The sequence below is a fragment of the Bos taurus genome, chromosome 28 (genome assembly GCF_002263795.3).
Source record: "Bos taurus isolate L1 Dominette 01449 registration number 42190680 breed Hereford chromosome 28, ARS-UCD2.0, whole genome shotgun sequence".
Lineage (NCBI taxonomy): Eukaryota > Metazoa > Chordata > Mammalia > Artiodactyla > Bovidae > Bos > Bos taurus.
The window spans coordinates 18276360-18292313 of NC_037355.1; the positions used below are offsets into that span (position 1 = coordinate 18276360).

The 15954-nt window shown below is 33.9% G+C and overlaps 1 protein-coding gene across 4 annotated transcripts in view; it reads right to left on the minus strand.

The window, feature by feature from the left end:
- Positions 1-4276: 4276 nt before the first annotated feature.
- RTKN2 (rhotekin 2) overlaps positions 4277-15954 on the minus strand; it is a 114339-nt gene continuing 102661 nt past the window's right edge. For 2 of the 4 annotated variants that reach the window (XM_059882568.1, XM_024986727.2), the window contains 2 exons: positions 10151-10258; positions 4277-8915 (listed from right to left, as the gene is read on the minus strand). In XM_059882568.1, coding sequence (XP_059738551.1) covers positions 8410-8915; positions 10151-10258 — 614 coding nt within the window. In that variant the 3' untranslated portion in view covers positions 4277-8409. The remainder of the gene's footprint in view (positions 8916-10150; positions 10259-15954) is intronic. The other 2 variants (XM_059882569.1, NM_001192310.2) reach the window with 2 other exon arrangements.

Genomic DNA, 15954 nt, shown 5'->3' on the forward strand with positions numbered 1-15954 from the left:
AGCTTTTCAACAAATGCCAAAGGAACTTCTTCAGGCAGGAACCACAAAAGAAGGGAAAGACCCACACAGAATAAACCGAAGACAATTAAGAAAATGATAAGAGAATCATACATATAAACAATTTCTTAAGCATAAATGGATTAAATGCATCAACCAAAAGATCTATAGACAGGCTGGGCAGATGAAAACACACATGCATGTATGGACTTCCATTTACCACATCACTCTATCTAATCACCTAAATTGTATGTAATTATTTTATATTAAGTTAATCATGTTTCCATTATGGCTTGCAATTGTAATTATCTTTAATTTTTGTCTGGCTATTGGTGTAAAAACTGATAAACATCTTTTACTATTGTGATTATACAAATATTATTCACTTTTAGAAAAGGCAGAGGAACCAGAGATCAAATTGCCAACATCCGCTGGATCATGGAAAAAGCAAGAGAGTTCCAGAAAAACATCTATTTCTGCTTTATTGACTATGCCAAAGCCTTTGACTGTGTGGATCACAATCAACTGTGGAAAATTCTGAAAGAGATGGGAATACCAGACCACCTCACCTGCCTCTTGAGAAACCTATATGCAGGTCAGGAAGCAACAGTTAGAACTGGACATGGAACAACAGACTGGTTCCAAATAGGAAAAGGAGTACGTCAAGGCTGTATATTGTCACCCTGCTTATTTAACTTCTATGTAGAGTACATCATGAGAAACGCTGGCTGGAAGAAGCAGAAGCTGGAATCAAGATTGCCAGGAGAAATATCAATAACCTCAGATATGCAGATGTTACCACCCTTATGGCAGAAAATGAAGAGGAACTAAAAATCCTCTTGATGAAAGTGAAAGTGGAGAGTGAAAAGGTTGGCTTAAAGCTCAACATTCAGAAAACTAAGATCATGGCATCTGGTCCCATCACTTCATGGCAAATAGATGGGAAAACAGTGGAAACAGTGTCAGACTTTATTTTTTGGGCTCCAAAATCATTGCAGATGGTGACTGCAGCCATGAAATTAAAAGACACTTACTCCTTGGAAGGAAAGTTATGACCAACCTAGATAGCATATTCAAAAGCAGAGACATTACTTTGCCAACAAAGGTCCGTCTAGTCAAGGCTATGGTTTTTCCAGTTGTCATGTATGGATGTAAGAGTTGGGCTGTGAAGAAGGCTGAGCGCCGAAGAATTGATGCTTTTGAACTGTGGTGTTGGAGAAGACTCTTGAGAGTCCCTTGGACTGCAAGGAGATCCAACCAGCCCATTCTGAAGGAGATCAGCCCTGGGTCTTCTTTGGAAGGAATGATGCTAAAGGTGAAACTCCAGTGCTTTGGCCACCTCATGCAAAGAGTTGACTCATTGGAAAAGACTCTGATGCTGCGAGGGATTGGGGGCAGGAGAAGAAGGGGACGACAGAGGATGAGATGGTTCGATGGCATCACCAACTTGATGGACGTGAGTTTGAGTGAACTCCGGGAGTTGGTGATGGACAGGGAGGCCTGGCGTGCTGCGATTCATGGGGTCGCAGAGTCGGACACAACTGAGCGACTGAACTGAACTGAACTGAACATTGTATTAACAGTCAAGAGAAAATAACAGAATTCTATATCACTAAAACTACGATTTCGTGGAAAAAAACTGTAATCATTTTTTAAAATCCAGATGCATATCAGAATTATTTTGGAATTTTTGAAAAATACAAATGCCCAAGTATTGCTTTTATTCTCCAAAGCTCTAGATTTGTTTCTAATGAGCATCCATGTTTAAAAACAACTGGACTATATGATGGTTTTTTACTTTTATCTCGTTTGTTTTACTTTTTCTATTTCATATTGTTTTACCATTTCATTTAGCTTATGTTTTCCAATTTCTTTTTATTTTTTTGCTGTTGTTCTTTCTCAAGCCTGTATCAAGCATAGTAGAAAAGCTTTTGCACACATACGTATATATAAATGGTATGTATAATATATATATTTTAGAAAACTTGTGAATGTTTGCCTGGCTAAAAAAATTTATGACATATTGATTCCACTTGTTGTACTTAGTATGAATAGAATGCCAGATTTCTAATTTATATTTACTCAAAACTTTGATATAGTTCCATGTATTTTACATCTATTATTACTGCTAAAAGACTAGAAAGTTTATTATCTTCATGATTTAAAAAAAAAATTGAATGAGGCTGGAAACATCTAATCCAATTCCGAGAATATAAAGAAATGCTATGTTGTAAAACAAAACAAAACAAAAACTAACATGTGATATAGTATTATTAACTAAATTACAGATTTTGTTCAAATTTCACAAAATTTTATGCTAGTATCCATTATTTGTTTTCATACCTTCCTTATTCAAGATTCCACATTGTATTTTAACTGCATTGAGCAGCTGCAGCTGCACCCAATAAATTCTGATAAATTTTATTTTTGTTGTTACAAATATTTTCTGATTTTCAGGTCTACTATATCCTTCTACGTTTCTGTATATTCATTCTATTTATTTTTGAGAATTTTATATTGAAACTCCAACTGAAATATTCTATAAGGGTGTATCTATAGCTTCTTAGATACACCCATCATTTAAAAGTGGACACTTAATTTCTAAATACATATGGTTTTTAAAGTATCTTTGATATTAATTTCTCATTTTGATATTAATTTCTTATGTAAATGCTTTCTTCTCTGCAATCACACTCTGTTTTTTTAGTCTTCTAACTTTATTGAGGCTTTCAACGGCTAAGTCAAAGATCCCTCTTGGTAAATGTCACATAGAACTTGAAAATATGCGGCTTACTTTCAAATATCTTCGATATTGATTTCTAAACATAATTCTACAGTGTTAAGAGAACACACTCTGTATGATTTCAATACCTGTAGACCATGGAAGTTTTGCACCTTAAGTCCATAGATATGTTTCAGTGTCTTATAGTCTATTGGAATTTGAATAGAATTTGTATCCTACTATTGTGTGAAACAGAGAAGGCAATGGCACCCCACTCCAGTCCTTTTGCCTAGAAAATCCCATGGAGGGAGGAGCCTGGTAGGCTGCTGTCTACCAGTTCTACCCCAGTTCATGGGGTCGCTAGAGTCGGACACGACTAAGCGACTTCACTTTCACGCACTGGAGAAGGAAATGGCAACCCACTCCAGTGTTCTTGCCTGGAGAATCCCAGGGACGGGAAGCCTGGTTGGCTGCTGTCTATGGGGTCGCACAGAGTCGGACACGACTGAAGCGACACAGCAGCAGCAGCAGCGCAGCAGCAGCATTGTGTGAGTTGTATAAAGCTTAAAAATGTTGAATTGGTTCATGACGATTTTCAGGTCTATTACATCCTACTTTTCTGTATATTCATTCTATTTATTTTTAAGGATTTGATATTGAAACTCCAACTAAAATTTTAATGTATCTACTTAAAAAAAATAAGTATAAGATGTAGTGGAACTACATGTAACTCTGTTATGTATTTTCCAAGCCTCCTTCTGTAAAGGTATTACCATACTTTCATAATTTAAAATATAAAAGAGAAAAAATAAAGAAATGCTAGATAATGAAAAGGATTTTAAGTTGATGATAATGTGTTATGCAGAAGCAGCACATAACATTAATATGTAGGGGAACACAAAATACAAACAAGGACTCAGGCTATAAATGGAGTACATAGAGCACAAAGGAAGGAGTGTAAGGGCACAAAGCCTTTGTGAACTTAGTGGTGCTACTACTTGGAAAAATGAATAAAGTCTGCTGACTGTGGGTTGAGAGGAGAATGTGTGAAGAAGAGGAGAGGAAAGAGGAAAGATATTCTAGATAAAGAGAGGACAGCACAGATTGTTGAGGCCGTGTCCAAAGATGAGGACTACAGGAGGAGAGCACCGAGTAGGCCACGGTCGTTCCTGTAAATTGGGAAAGGTTTGGACTTTAACTCTGCTAGCACTGGCAGCACATTTTTAAAGAATCTTTTAAAATTAATTGGAAATATCTGGATTGAAGACTTGACAGAGTACAGACACATATGTATGTGTGTATATATAGATATATATATTTCTATTTCTACATGTAATAAATATAAAATAAATGTTTTAATACTTAAGATTAATAGATGGATAACTTAATACTTTTTCTCCCCTGTAAAATTAAAATCACTCCAACTAATTAAGCTGAAAACATGTTTCTAAACTGGCTAAATTCAACAAAAATACATCCATTCACAAAACCAAATTTTGTTTTCTTTTGAGTAAATAAAAATAAAATATACCCTGATACAACACTCAGGAAAGTATCCATTTTCAACAAAATTATCTATTTGGATATCTTGAAACATGTTTATGACAAAGCATAATTATGTATATATATCTTTTCAATATTTCTCTCCTTTAGTAGTTAACATTAAGAGATTACCACATCTCTCAAAGCAAATTGCTGCCATTTAAAACACAAGTTTAGCAAGATAGGAGATGATTTTGCCTATCAAACACACCAAGATTGGTATTTTTCCTATCTTGAGATAAATAAAAATGTTGGTTACTATTTCTTTAATAGTTAAAGTTATGTTATTTGAACATTAAGGTACTTTGTTCATTTGAGTACATTTCTTAGCACCAGCTGCTGGGTATGTCTTTTCTCTGTTTACCCTGATTTCACAACACTGTTTACTTCTATCAGTTTAGACTAGAGGACGTACCTAAAGGAAAAAGTCCAGAAAATGTTTTCATGAATCAGTCTTTTAAAGTATAGAAGTTTTAATCACATGACCTTGGTTTATCAATTTCTAATAGTTAAATATATATATGTGCATAATTAATACTTTTTTAATCCAGAATCCTGACCCACATTAAAAAGGTAAAAATTTTAAACAATGCCAATTATACAAATATGCCACAGAAAATAACATTCTACAATATTTTCAAATGAAATCTTGTTTTTAAAAATTCAAAAAATTCTTGTTTTTAGGAATTCAAAATTCCTAGTATTAACCAAGTAATAAGCACGATACAGAAGAGACCATTTTCATTATAACTATTACTAGCAACAATGCAGTTACACATGTGTAAGCATTTAAAAAGAGGAGTGTCTTTGAAATGTAAATGCAAAAAGTCAACTCTACTTACATTATAAGTTTAAGACCAATAGAACACTGAAGACAACTATGAGAATATAAAAGGTCACGAAAGTTTAAATACTGTGTGATAATTCACTCTTTAAAAAGACAGTTTTGACAAATTCTAACCACAGGGACAAATATTTTTCCTGCCAAACCACTTCTCTCATTCATGGTGCAGCATTTTACCTCTATCTAGTATGGTTGTTCCTTGTTCATGGTAACACAGGTGACTGCATTCAAATGGCATTTACCATAAATTGCACCGAAATGCCCTATAATTTCATTTGGACTGAATTAATTAACTTCTCAGTAGGTGGCTGAGGTACTGAACATAAGCCTAAAGAAATATTTGACTGCTTAACCTACCTTCCATGAATTGTCTCTAAATCAAGGCAGCTTCCATTTTAATAAACAGTACCAGGTAAAATATATTTAGTAGGACCTAAAGGGTAAAGATAAGGCATTTATAATAAATGGATTTAGTTTTCCACAAGCATGCATGTCCATTTAAAAGAAGTCAGGGGGCACGGCAGACAGTTAGGATTTAACAAAACTAATCAAGAGTTGGCATGCCTGATATTTTGAAAGTCTGTTTACCTTAGGAGGTATGCATTTATATTAACAAAATGCCTTCTCTGTCCTTGCAAGATTTTTAATAAAAAGCTCACTACTTTGTAGCAATTAAAATACTACTTTAATGCTGTTTTAAGTAATTTATATCTCAGGGCTTGAAATGTAAATCTAATTTTTAAAGATATTATCAGATCATCTGTATTATAATATCATAAAATACCTATTCTATTTATGATTCTCCAATTATAACATTATTAATATATGACAGTGAACTCTTTGTTTCAAATTTACAGTCTTCATATATCAAGAAGCAAATTAAAAGGACAAACAAGGAATGTGAAAAGTCAGCTCATAAAAAGCTGAAATGTTTTTTATTACGTGGCATATTTTTCTCTGTCATAAACTTCCAGTTTAGGAAAATGAGAAAACAAATAGTTCTTTTGGCAAACTCCTTGAAAAAGTGTTTAACTCAGTATTTTTAGATTTTTTTTTTAACTGTGGAAGAAAGAAAAGGAGGGAGGAAGAGAGGGATGAAAGGAGCCCCAACTTTGTATCATACCTTTTGCTGGGAATGGAGAGTGGGAAGAACTAACACTTAATGAGCAGTAGCTCAGAAGTACAGCTTAAGACTTCAACCTGATTTTAAAGGCTTTGTAACATATAGAAAGATGGGACCCCAGAAACAGTCTGAATAATTTTGGGGGAGATGGCCCTTGGTCAGGCTTCATCTAAATGGTTCTAGGAAGAAAGGCTTCAGCCTTATTTCAAAGTGCCCACTGAGGGCACAACTGCTAGGTAATTTCTCTAAGAACAAATTCTGGTTTCTGTACCATTTGAATCCTTCTTGATAATAATATGCATAAGCAGAAACAACAAGAATATAATTTGGAAGTTTTAAAACTGGTTTATTCTAAGGAAGGCTTTAACTTAACAAAAAAAGAATGCGTAGATGTCAGTTTCAGAAACAATTTTTCCTGCACATCTTCTAGCTTAGTAATTTAGTGGCAACAAGAGTCATTAATGCTGTCAAAAACAGCAGTGAGGTTTAAAAATAAAAATTCAAACAATAATATCCTTCACGTTTTTAATATGTCATTTACTGAATTGGCAATCACAACTGAGATTTACGACAGCCTTCTAGTTAGAAAAAACAAATGAATCGTACCTTTTTAGGTTTTCATTGTCTCTAAATTTTATCATGCAAGCATATAGGATTTCCTCCTCATCAAATGCTGTGTCTGTCCTGGTGTCTCCAGTCACAAGAGACCTTTTGTACCACTACTCCCTTGAGTCCCAATTCTTACTAGGAGTCCTGGGCAAACACAAAAGTAACCTGGCAGTTACATCATGCTACATAAATGAGAAAAGACTCTGCTATCTAAAAATAATGAAGGGATCCATTTAAATTAATGTTATTTTTTGTGAAGTAGTCATTTTACTTTGTAATAACATAATTCTGATTCAAATAGAGTTCTTATGAGCTTTAAAAAATCTCTAGAGATTATATACAAGGCAGTAATTTAATTCTTATATTTTCATTTCTTACAATGATATTTGAGATTTTTAGTGCTGCTGCTGACAGCTTACGGAAACTGTTTTATTTGGAAATTCTGATTTTTAAAACTGTCCAGCTCTTATTTATAAGAAGCATAATTATTAAGAAAAAGGTTTTTTTTGTTCCTTTAAGGTATTCATTCTTTTGCTATTTATTCCTCACTTGATTTCATAATTCTGTTTGTGTCACTATGATTAGTTGCTATGGAAATTACCTCTATGGAAATGATTCCAATGTCATTATTGTAATAATATGACTTTAATGACAAATATCAATAGCAGACACAAACCCCTGCTAGAAAAAGGAAATCTAAATAATATTTTTAGAAGGATTAATTCTGAAATTATCACGGCCAAATTTTCTGGTATTTTTAATAGGTCATCTGCTTTTTAAATAAGTATTAAATGAATTTTAAGGTGTTAACAGCTACTCATTTCCCCAAATGCCAACGTCACAATGGAAATTAATACCATGCATAGAAAAGTGGAAGTAAAGAACATTTCATCTACCTGTTACCTAAACTTAAAAAATGTTTTGCTTTACATATGAAAGGTAATGTCAATAGCATTTCAGGGATCATCAAGGAAACAACTTTGAATAACACATTACATATTCCCTTTAAAGATGAAGAATTTAATATTCCAAAATTTATCCCAGGAATTTGAAAGGTCAGTCAACTAGTGAGTAAAACAATAGATGAGAGCCAGTGGACTATTAGATGAGAATTCCAGAATGCTAAGAAGAAATCTTCTTGGGTGGATTCTATAATTTGTGGTTTGAATGAAACTTTTGAAACATTCCATTAGGATTAAAATTCTCACAATGAGAATATGGCTCTCATTTAACACATTTTAAATTACTAGACAATCTCTCCCCAAAGAAATTTTAATGCTTTCTTCTGCCTAGTGCTTGTTCACCATCTAGTACTAATTTAGGAATACATTAACCCTTCCAACAATTGAGATATTGTCTAGAAACTGCCTCTTATGCTCTGCTAGAGAAATAATTCTGAAAATTATAAAAGAGAAATCCATTTCCTAATTATAAAATATTTTATACCTATTAATTATTGATTTAAGTCACTATCATATTTACCTACATAATTCATATCACTATATCTACAGTGCTTCTGAATCAAGCTTCACAGTTATAGGTTTGTAAAATGTTTTGCACATTAAGGGTTTTCTATACTTGCGTCCACCACCATGATCTAGGGTCCAAAATGTCTTTGATAGTTTTCTGCCTTGGAGCTGGTACTGGCTTGGCTTCAATACTGGTTTTAGTGTCTGTGTGTTCACCATCAGTTGAACTACTTTTCCTGGCAGGAAGAAGTTTTCGAGGAGCAGCCACCGGTTTCTGTAAGTGATGCATTGGGGTTGACAGTTTGGTATCCAAAGGCGAGGTCTGAGATACACTTGTTTTTTCCCAGTTGCCCTGAACCAATTGATTTTTGTTGCTCTGTGTTTTTAAGTTGAATGGCACTTTATCAGAAGGAGGAAGGGGAGCTCGTCTCTTTTTCCCTTTCTCTTCATGTAACTGCTTGCTTGCAGGAGATAATACCTTTTTCAGTGTGGCCCAAGAAGGAGATGAGGATTCTTCATGCTGGCCAACTAGGAACTCTCCATTTGTCTCTTCAATTTTTTTTTGTATTATACCAGTTAAACTTTCAAGTTTCATAGGTGAATCAATGCCTGTAATAATTATTAGAAAAAATACATGGAACAAATTCTGAAGCAGTAAACCCTTTACCCAAGGACGTTATTCCACTATGTTATCTATATAATAGTTATCCAAACCAGACCAGGATAAGTTTTTTTTTTTTAATATGTTTACTTATAAAAATAACCATACTAATGGAACCAAAAAATAAGATCATGTACTGCATGCATGCACACACACACATACACACACATGCATAAGTATATTCCTAAATATACGTGGAAAATCCAGTTTTCAAAGGAGTTGAGCATCATCAGAATTTTTTTGAATTCTGCAGATTAAGTATTTATTAAATAACTTTTGTTGGGTTTAAAATCTATTCTGACTTATAGGTAAGAGTGGATTCCCTTTTATAAACCCCTGATAGGTAAACTAGGAAAATGTAACTGGATTAGTATTCCTTCCTGTAGACCAGCAAAGTCTTTGTAATAGGGAAAAAATCCAAAACAAAACCCCCATGGAAACAGAGTGAAGCCTTAATACCACTTTGGTGATTTTCCTTGGGAAAAATGGGAGACATTTATGTCAATTACATGATATTTTCAAATGTGTAAGCTCAAATGTTTCATTTTAAATCCAACATTTAAAGGTATATGTAAGTGTAGGAACACTGGTGGTAAAATACACTAGAATTTAGCACTGATTTGTGCTTGTTCACAACACTGCTCACTGAGGCAATCACACAAAGATAAATAAATACACTTCAAACTGTGGGGAAAATGGAATATTTATGAGTCTAGAAATCTAAAATTTTCCAAAGTATTAAACTTAACCAATTTTTTTGCCTGAGAGGAAAACTTCCATTTATTAATATTCATTTATCAACACTACTTTAAAACAAATTTAATAAAATATGGAAAAAATTACTGAACATAATTACATTTTAAAACGTCAAGGTTTATATCTTCAGAATTTTCATCAGCTACTCAGCTAATATTTATTTTCAGTGTACCCTTATTCATTTTGAAGTCTTAACATTTTTGTTTGATCTTAAGCATTCAAACTATGAAAAATGTGTATTCATTAATTTTGTATTAATTCATCTTTTAAACATGAGTTTCTTAGTCTATAATCATAGTCTTTTTTCATTCATTTTTGACTGTGGCTTGAAAATTTTAGCATTTTAATGTCAATAGAATAAGCTGCTTGTTTGAGGACAATGTCGTTTTTGTTACCCTGAAGCTTAGAAAAGACAAACCTCACTTACTCATATCATGATAGACTGAGGTTGCCTCTTTTGTCAAGAACAAAGGTGGTTTCCGTGGTGACATAATCTCAATTTTCATAAGTTCTTCACAACAATGCTTCCATTGGCCTAAGAAAGAAAAAGGTAGGCTAGTTTAAAACAAATGTGAAATATATATTTAATTTTTAACAGATTATCAACACGTTTTTTGCTTTGAAAAAATAAGTGAATTCATGAAGTATTAGCTTAAAGAAGTTATAAAAACCTAGTACTACCCATTATTTCTAAGTCTAGGCACAAATGTACTCTATTTTAAATATAAATCTCTATGAACAGATATTAAGCTAAGTTCTGTAGGCTACTAAATACTATATTACTTCTCTAAATGGTCAATAACTAAAATGTTTATGGTAAAAGTTTGTGTAAGTTCTCTTAAATATTATATAAAAACATTCAGTATTTAAAACAGTTGAAAAGTAAAGATTAACTGAAATATAGTTAACTTGAAGGAAGCAAAAAAATATATAAGTAGTATTTCTCAGAAAATGATTTTAATTTTGAAAATTTTAATTAAGAAATAAGAATTGCTTACAAAAAATTCTTTTAAGATAATAATCATGCCCTCCTAAAAATCAGGAAAACTAGAAAAATGCTGTATTTTCATTTTATTTTGGGTACATAAAAACCTGTTACTATAAAGACAGATCATTCAAAATTCTAACTGGACGCGATGGACTTGAGTTTGAGTAGGCTCCGGGCGTTGGTGATGGACAGGGAAGCCTGGCATGCTGCACTCCATGGGGTCACAAAGAGTCAGATATGACTGAACTGAAATGAATTTATTTTAGGAAGGACACTTTAAAGCCATTAGGCATTCAAAATAATACTCAATAATAAAAATACTCTTGAGTAAGTTGTTTTAATATTTAAAATTGAAAAGTGTGGACCATAATAATTTTTCTTGTAATTACGGTTTACTACGTTCATCTCAAAATAAAATTCTCAGATTTATTTCTCCTGAGTGGATATAAAAAAATATTTAGCCTTTCCATCTTTATTGTGGACTTGTATGCTGAGTTTTGCCATTCTTACATGCTATTTTACATTAGCAAAGAAGTAAATGTAATAAACACGTGCCTTTTTATACTGATTTATGATCTGTATTTCTTTTTATTATATTCTCAACCTCTACATTCAACATCCAGCTTATTTCCCATGGCTTAAAAATTAAAGATACTTCATGTTTACTCAAATTATCTATTTTTGTTATTTTATGTCTAATTTATGTCATGTTAATATGGTAATATATACATAAATTTTAGATCCATCACTTTAAATAGTTAAGAAATAAAAAAAACCCCTTTCAATATGTTTTATTACAATGCTAAGTATAGAATATGGTAAAAAAATTTCAAAATATCTCATATAGCAATATATAAAGGGAATAAAATCTTGAGTTTAAGCCTCAAAGGTTGCTTTGTAGAATTTAAATCTAGTAGGATCTGAGATTTGATAACTTATTCCTCCTTTCTACTTCCTTTTTTAGATAAATACAGAAGCGCCAGCCTTTTCTTTTGGGGGGGCATGAAAAAATGGCCTTAAAATGGAAAAGTAATGAAACACTTTAAACCAGCAAACAATTCTCTGTCAAACCTTAGATAAGGAATATAGTACAGCATTGTTTCAATATTGATAGTTCAAAGCTTTTCATCGTTTAACTGATAGCAGAATACTATGTTGAAAACTGCAATATAAAGCCACATTATCCCATGTGTTACACAAGTCAGAGATATAAATGTGGCATGTTCACTGATCAAGACATTACAATTAAACACTTTACCAGTAAATAAATTAGCAAGCATAGGTATATGTAATATGAACATGCTAACAATAAAGGCCCAGTATGAGATATTAAATGGGTATATTTTGCTCACATAAAATCTGTATATTGAAGATGTTTCCTACCACATATACTATTATAATGCTCCCATTCAAAATAATCTATTATGTTGAGCTGCTTATGAATGTCAGGTCCATGAATCAAGGCAAATTGGAAGTGGTCAAACAAGAGATGGCAAGAGTGAATGTCGACATTCTAGGAATCAGCGAACTCAAATGGACTGGAATGGGTGAATTTAACTCAGATGACCATTATATCTACTACTGCGGGCAGGAATCCCTCAGAAGAAATGGAGTAGCCATCATGGTCAACAAAAGAGTCCGAAATGCAGTACGTGGATGCAATCTCTAAAATGACAGAATGATCTCTTTATTTCCAAGGTAAACCATTCAATATCACAGTAATCCAAGTCTATGCCCCAACCAGTAATGCTGAAGAAGCTGAAGTTGAACGGTTCTGTGAAGACCTACAAGACCTTTTAGAACTAACACCCAAAAAAGATGTCCTTTTCATTATAGGGGACTGGAATGCAAAAGTAGGAAGTCAAGAAACACCTGGAGTAACAGGCAAATTTGGCCTTGGAATACGGAATGAAGCAGGGCAAAGACTAATAGAGTTTTGCCAAGAAAATGCACTGGTCATAACAAACACCCTCTTCCAACAACACAAGAGAAGACTCTACACATGGACATCACCAGATGGGCAACACCGAAATCAGATTGATTATATTCTTTGCAGCCAAAGATGGAGAAGCTCTATACAGTCAGCAAAAACAAGACCAGGAGCTGACTGTGGCTCAGACCATGAACTCCTTATTGCCAAATTCAGACTTAAATTGAAGAAAGTAGGGAAAACCACTAGACCATTCAGGTATGACCTAAATCAAATCCCTTATGATTATACAGTGGAAGTGAGAAATAGATTTAAGGGCCTAGATCTGATAGATAAAGTGCCTGATGAACTATAGACAGAGGTTTGTGACATTGTACAGGAGACAGGGATCAAGACCATCCCCATGGAAAAGAAATGTGAAAAAGCAAAATGGCTGTCTGGGGAGGCCTTACAAATAGCTGTGAAAAGAAGAGAAGCAAAAAGCAAAGGAGAAAAGGAAAGATATAAACATCTGAATGCAGAGTTCCAAAGAATAGCAAGAAGAGATAAGAAAGCCTTCTTCAGCAATCAATGCAAAGAAATAGAGGAAAACAACAGAATGGGAAAGACTAGAGATCTCTTCAAGAAAATTAGAGGAACACTTCATGCAAAGATGGGCTCAATAAAGGACAGAAATGGTATGGACCTAACAGAAGCAGAAGATATTAAGAAGAGATGGCAAGAATACACAGAAGAACTGTACAAAAAAGATCTTCACGACCCAGATAATCACGATGGTGTGATCACTGACCTAGAGCCAGACATCCTGGAATGTGAAGTCAAGTGGGCCTTGGAAAGCATCACTACAAACAAAACTAGTGGAGGTGATGGAATTCCAGTTGAGCTATTCCAAATCCTGAAAGATGATGCTGTGAAAGTGCTGCACTCAATATGCCAGCAAATTTGGAAAACTCGGCAGTGGCCACAGGACTGGAAAAGGTCAGTTTTCATTCCAATCCCAAAGAAAGGCAACGCCAAAGAGTGCTTAAACTACTGCACAATTGCACTCATCTCACATGCTAGTAAAGTAATGCTCAAATTTAACTTAGTATATATTATTAAATATTTGAAAAAATCTTTCACTATTCCAAGCAGTAACCTATTTGATGGTCTAAAACAGGTGTCATTCCTCTTTTACATGTTAGCTCTCAGATATTAAAAATTAGCGATTACCTCCCCACTGCCTCCCAACCTCCTTCTCAAGCTGTCCTTCCACAGGCTAAACACACCTAGCTCCATTAGTGTTTTCTCATCATTTCCAGTTTTCTCAGCCTCATGATTTTCTAACTCTCAAGCTAAGTCAAGTAATTGAAATATGTTCTAAGTATTACATTACTCTTACTTTATTCTGCCCTAGATATTTATCCTCTATTTTGTTGCATATATCACATTTCACTGAAGATTACAAGAGGCTACACTTATTACGAGGAGAGTAAAAATTCTAAAGCACAAGTCACTCTTTGGGATAATATATGCACTTCCATTTTTGCTTCAGATCTTCATATCTTACACAATGAATTCTAAACAGCAAATGTAATACTATTTATACTTTAAAAATTAGACTGGCAGATTTTATCTCCAAAGCATTAAATACTAAAGAAGTAGCCAGACCTGAGAACCTAGTTGTCATCACTTTATTACTTTGACAGTACAAAAATGTCATGAGATTCTTTAAGTTAATTTTTATTGGAGTATAGTTGCTTTATAATATTTAGTTTCTACTGTACAGCAAAGTGAAAGGACAGAATATACATATACGTATATTCCCTCTTTTTTGATTTCCTTCCCATTTAGGAAGGAACCATAGAAACAACTGAGTAGAATTCCTTGTGCTATACAATAGGCTCTCATTAGTTATCTATTTTATACATAGTATCAACAGTATCAATCCCAATCTCCCAATTCATTTCTCCTCAGATGTCATGAGATTCTTACCCCACCAACTGCCTCTTTTAGCATAATAAATTATTTTACATAATTTGAGGAATGAAAACACGAAATCATCTAACAGTAGTTGATATCTAGACTATATATACTATTCTCACATTTTTACTCCTCTTTCCTGTTTTTGTCTATACAAAAATTTTAAAATGCCAATGTGGATGTGTGCATACTAAGTTGCTTCGGCCATGTCTGACTCTTTCCGACCCTATGGGCTGTAGCCCACAAAATACTGGAGTGGGTAGCCATGTCCTCCTCCAGGGGATAGTCCTAATCCAGGGATCAAACCCATGTCTCCTGCAACACCTGCATTGAAGGCAGATTCTCTAATGCTAAGCCACTGGGGAAGCCCTTAAAATGCCAGAATCATTTCTAAAAGTAACACGGTCTTCTATAAGACAGACTCTATAAATCAAGAGCAGTTAGGTAAGTAGTTAAAATTTTAGCTGTAATCAACAAATGAGAGGAAGTTGTTGTCTTTTAAGTTACATACCTAAGATCAGCTAAAATTTTAAAATAAAGAAATGCAGTACATGCAGGTAAATGTATAACAAATATTTAAACATCTACTAGTGTTAGTTGCTCAGTCGTGCGCAACTCTTTGCAACCCCATGGACTGTAGCCCACCCAGTTCCTCTATCTATGGAATTCTCCAGGCAAGAATGTTGGAGTGAGTTGCCATTCCCTTCTCCAGGGGATTTTCCCAACCCAGGGATCAAACCCAGGTTTCCTGTATTGCAGGCAGATTCTTTACCATCTGAGCCATCAGGGAAGACCCATTTAAACATCTACTGAGTGCCAAGGGACAATACTTAAGGAAAACAAGTTCTGAAAAATCCAAGAAAGCCCTGGAAGGAGTCCTCTGGTTCCCTGCAATAAGCATGAAACCTATTCAGGATTCAATTTTCTCATCTTAAAAGCAGAGAGAAATAATTTCTACTTCACTGGGTTGTTATGAAAAATAAATGAAGCCATATGGTATTTGGAAGCTAATCAATAAATTTATTTCCCTTTTCTGCCCCCTCCCCAACCATCACTGTAATAACTGGCCAAGCCATGGATCAGAGTATGCTTACAAAAATTAACCTGAGGACTGCAGATATTAACTATTTTAGAGAATTCTCAGCAACAGCTCCTAAAATGTCTAGGATTAGGATCTAATCCTAGATCCTAAAATAACTCTAGGATTATCTCGAAGAGCTGCAGAAATAACTTCCTATTGTTTAAAAATGGTTTTACTTTGCAATTCTATAGAAAAGTATCATAAAGACAGAAAATACTGATTGAATCTAACAGTAGGCTTAGTTTGCTTAGAAATAGCCATTATCAATAG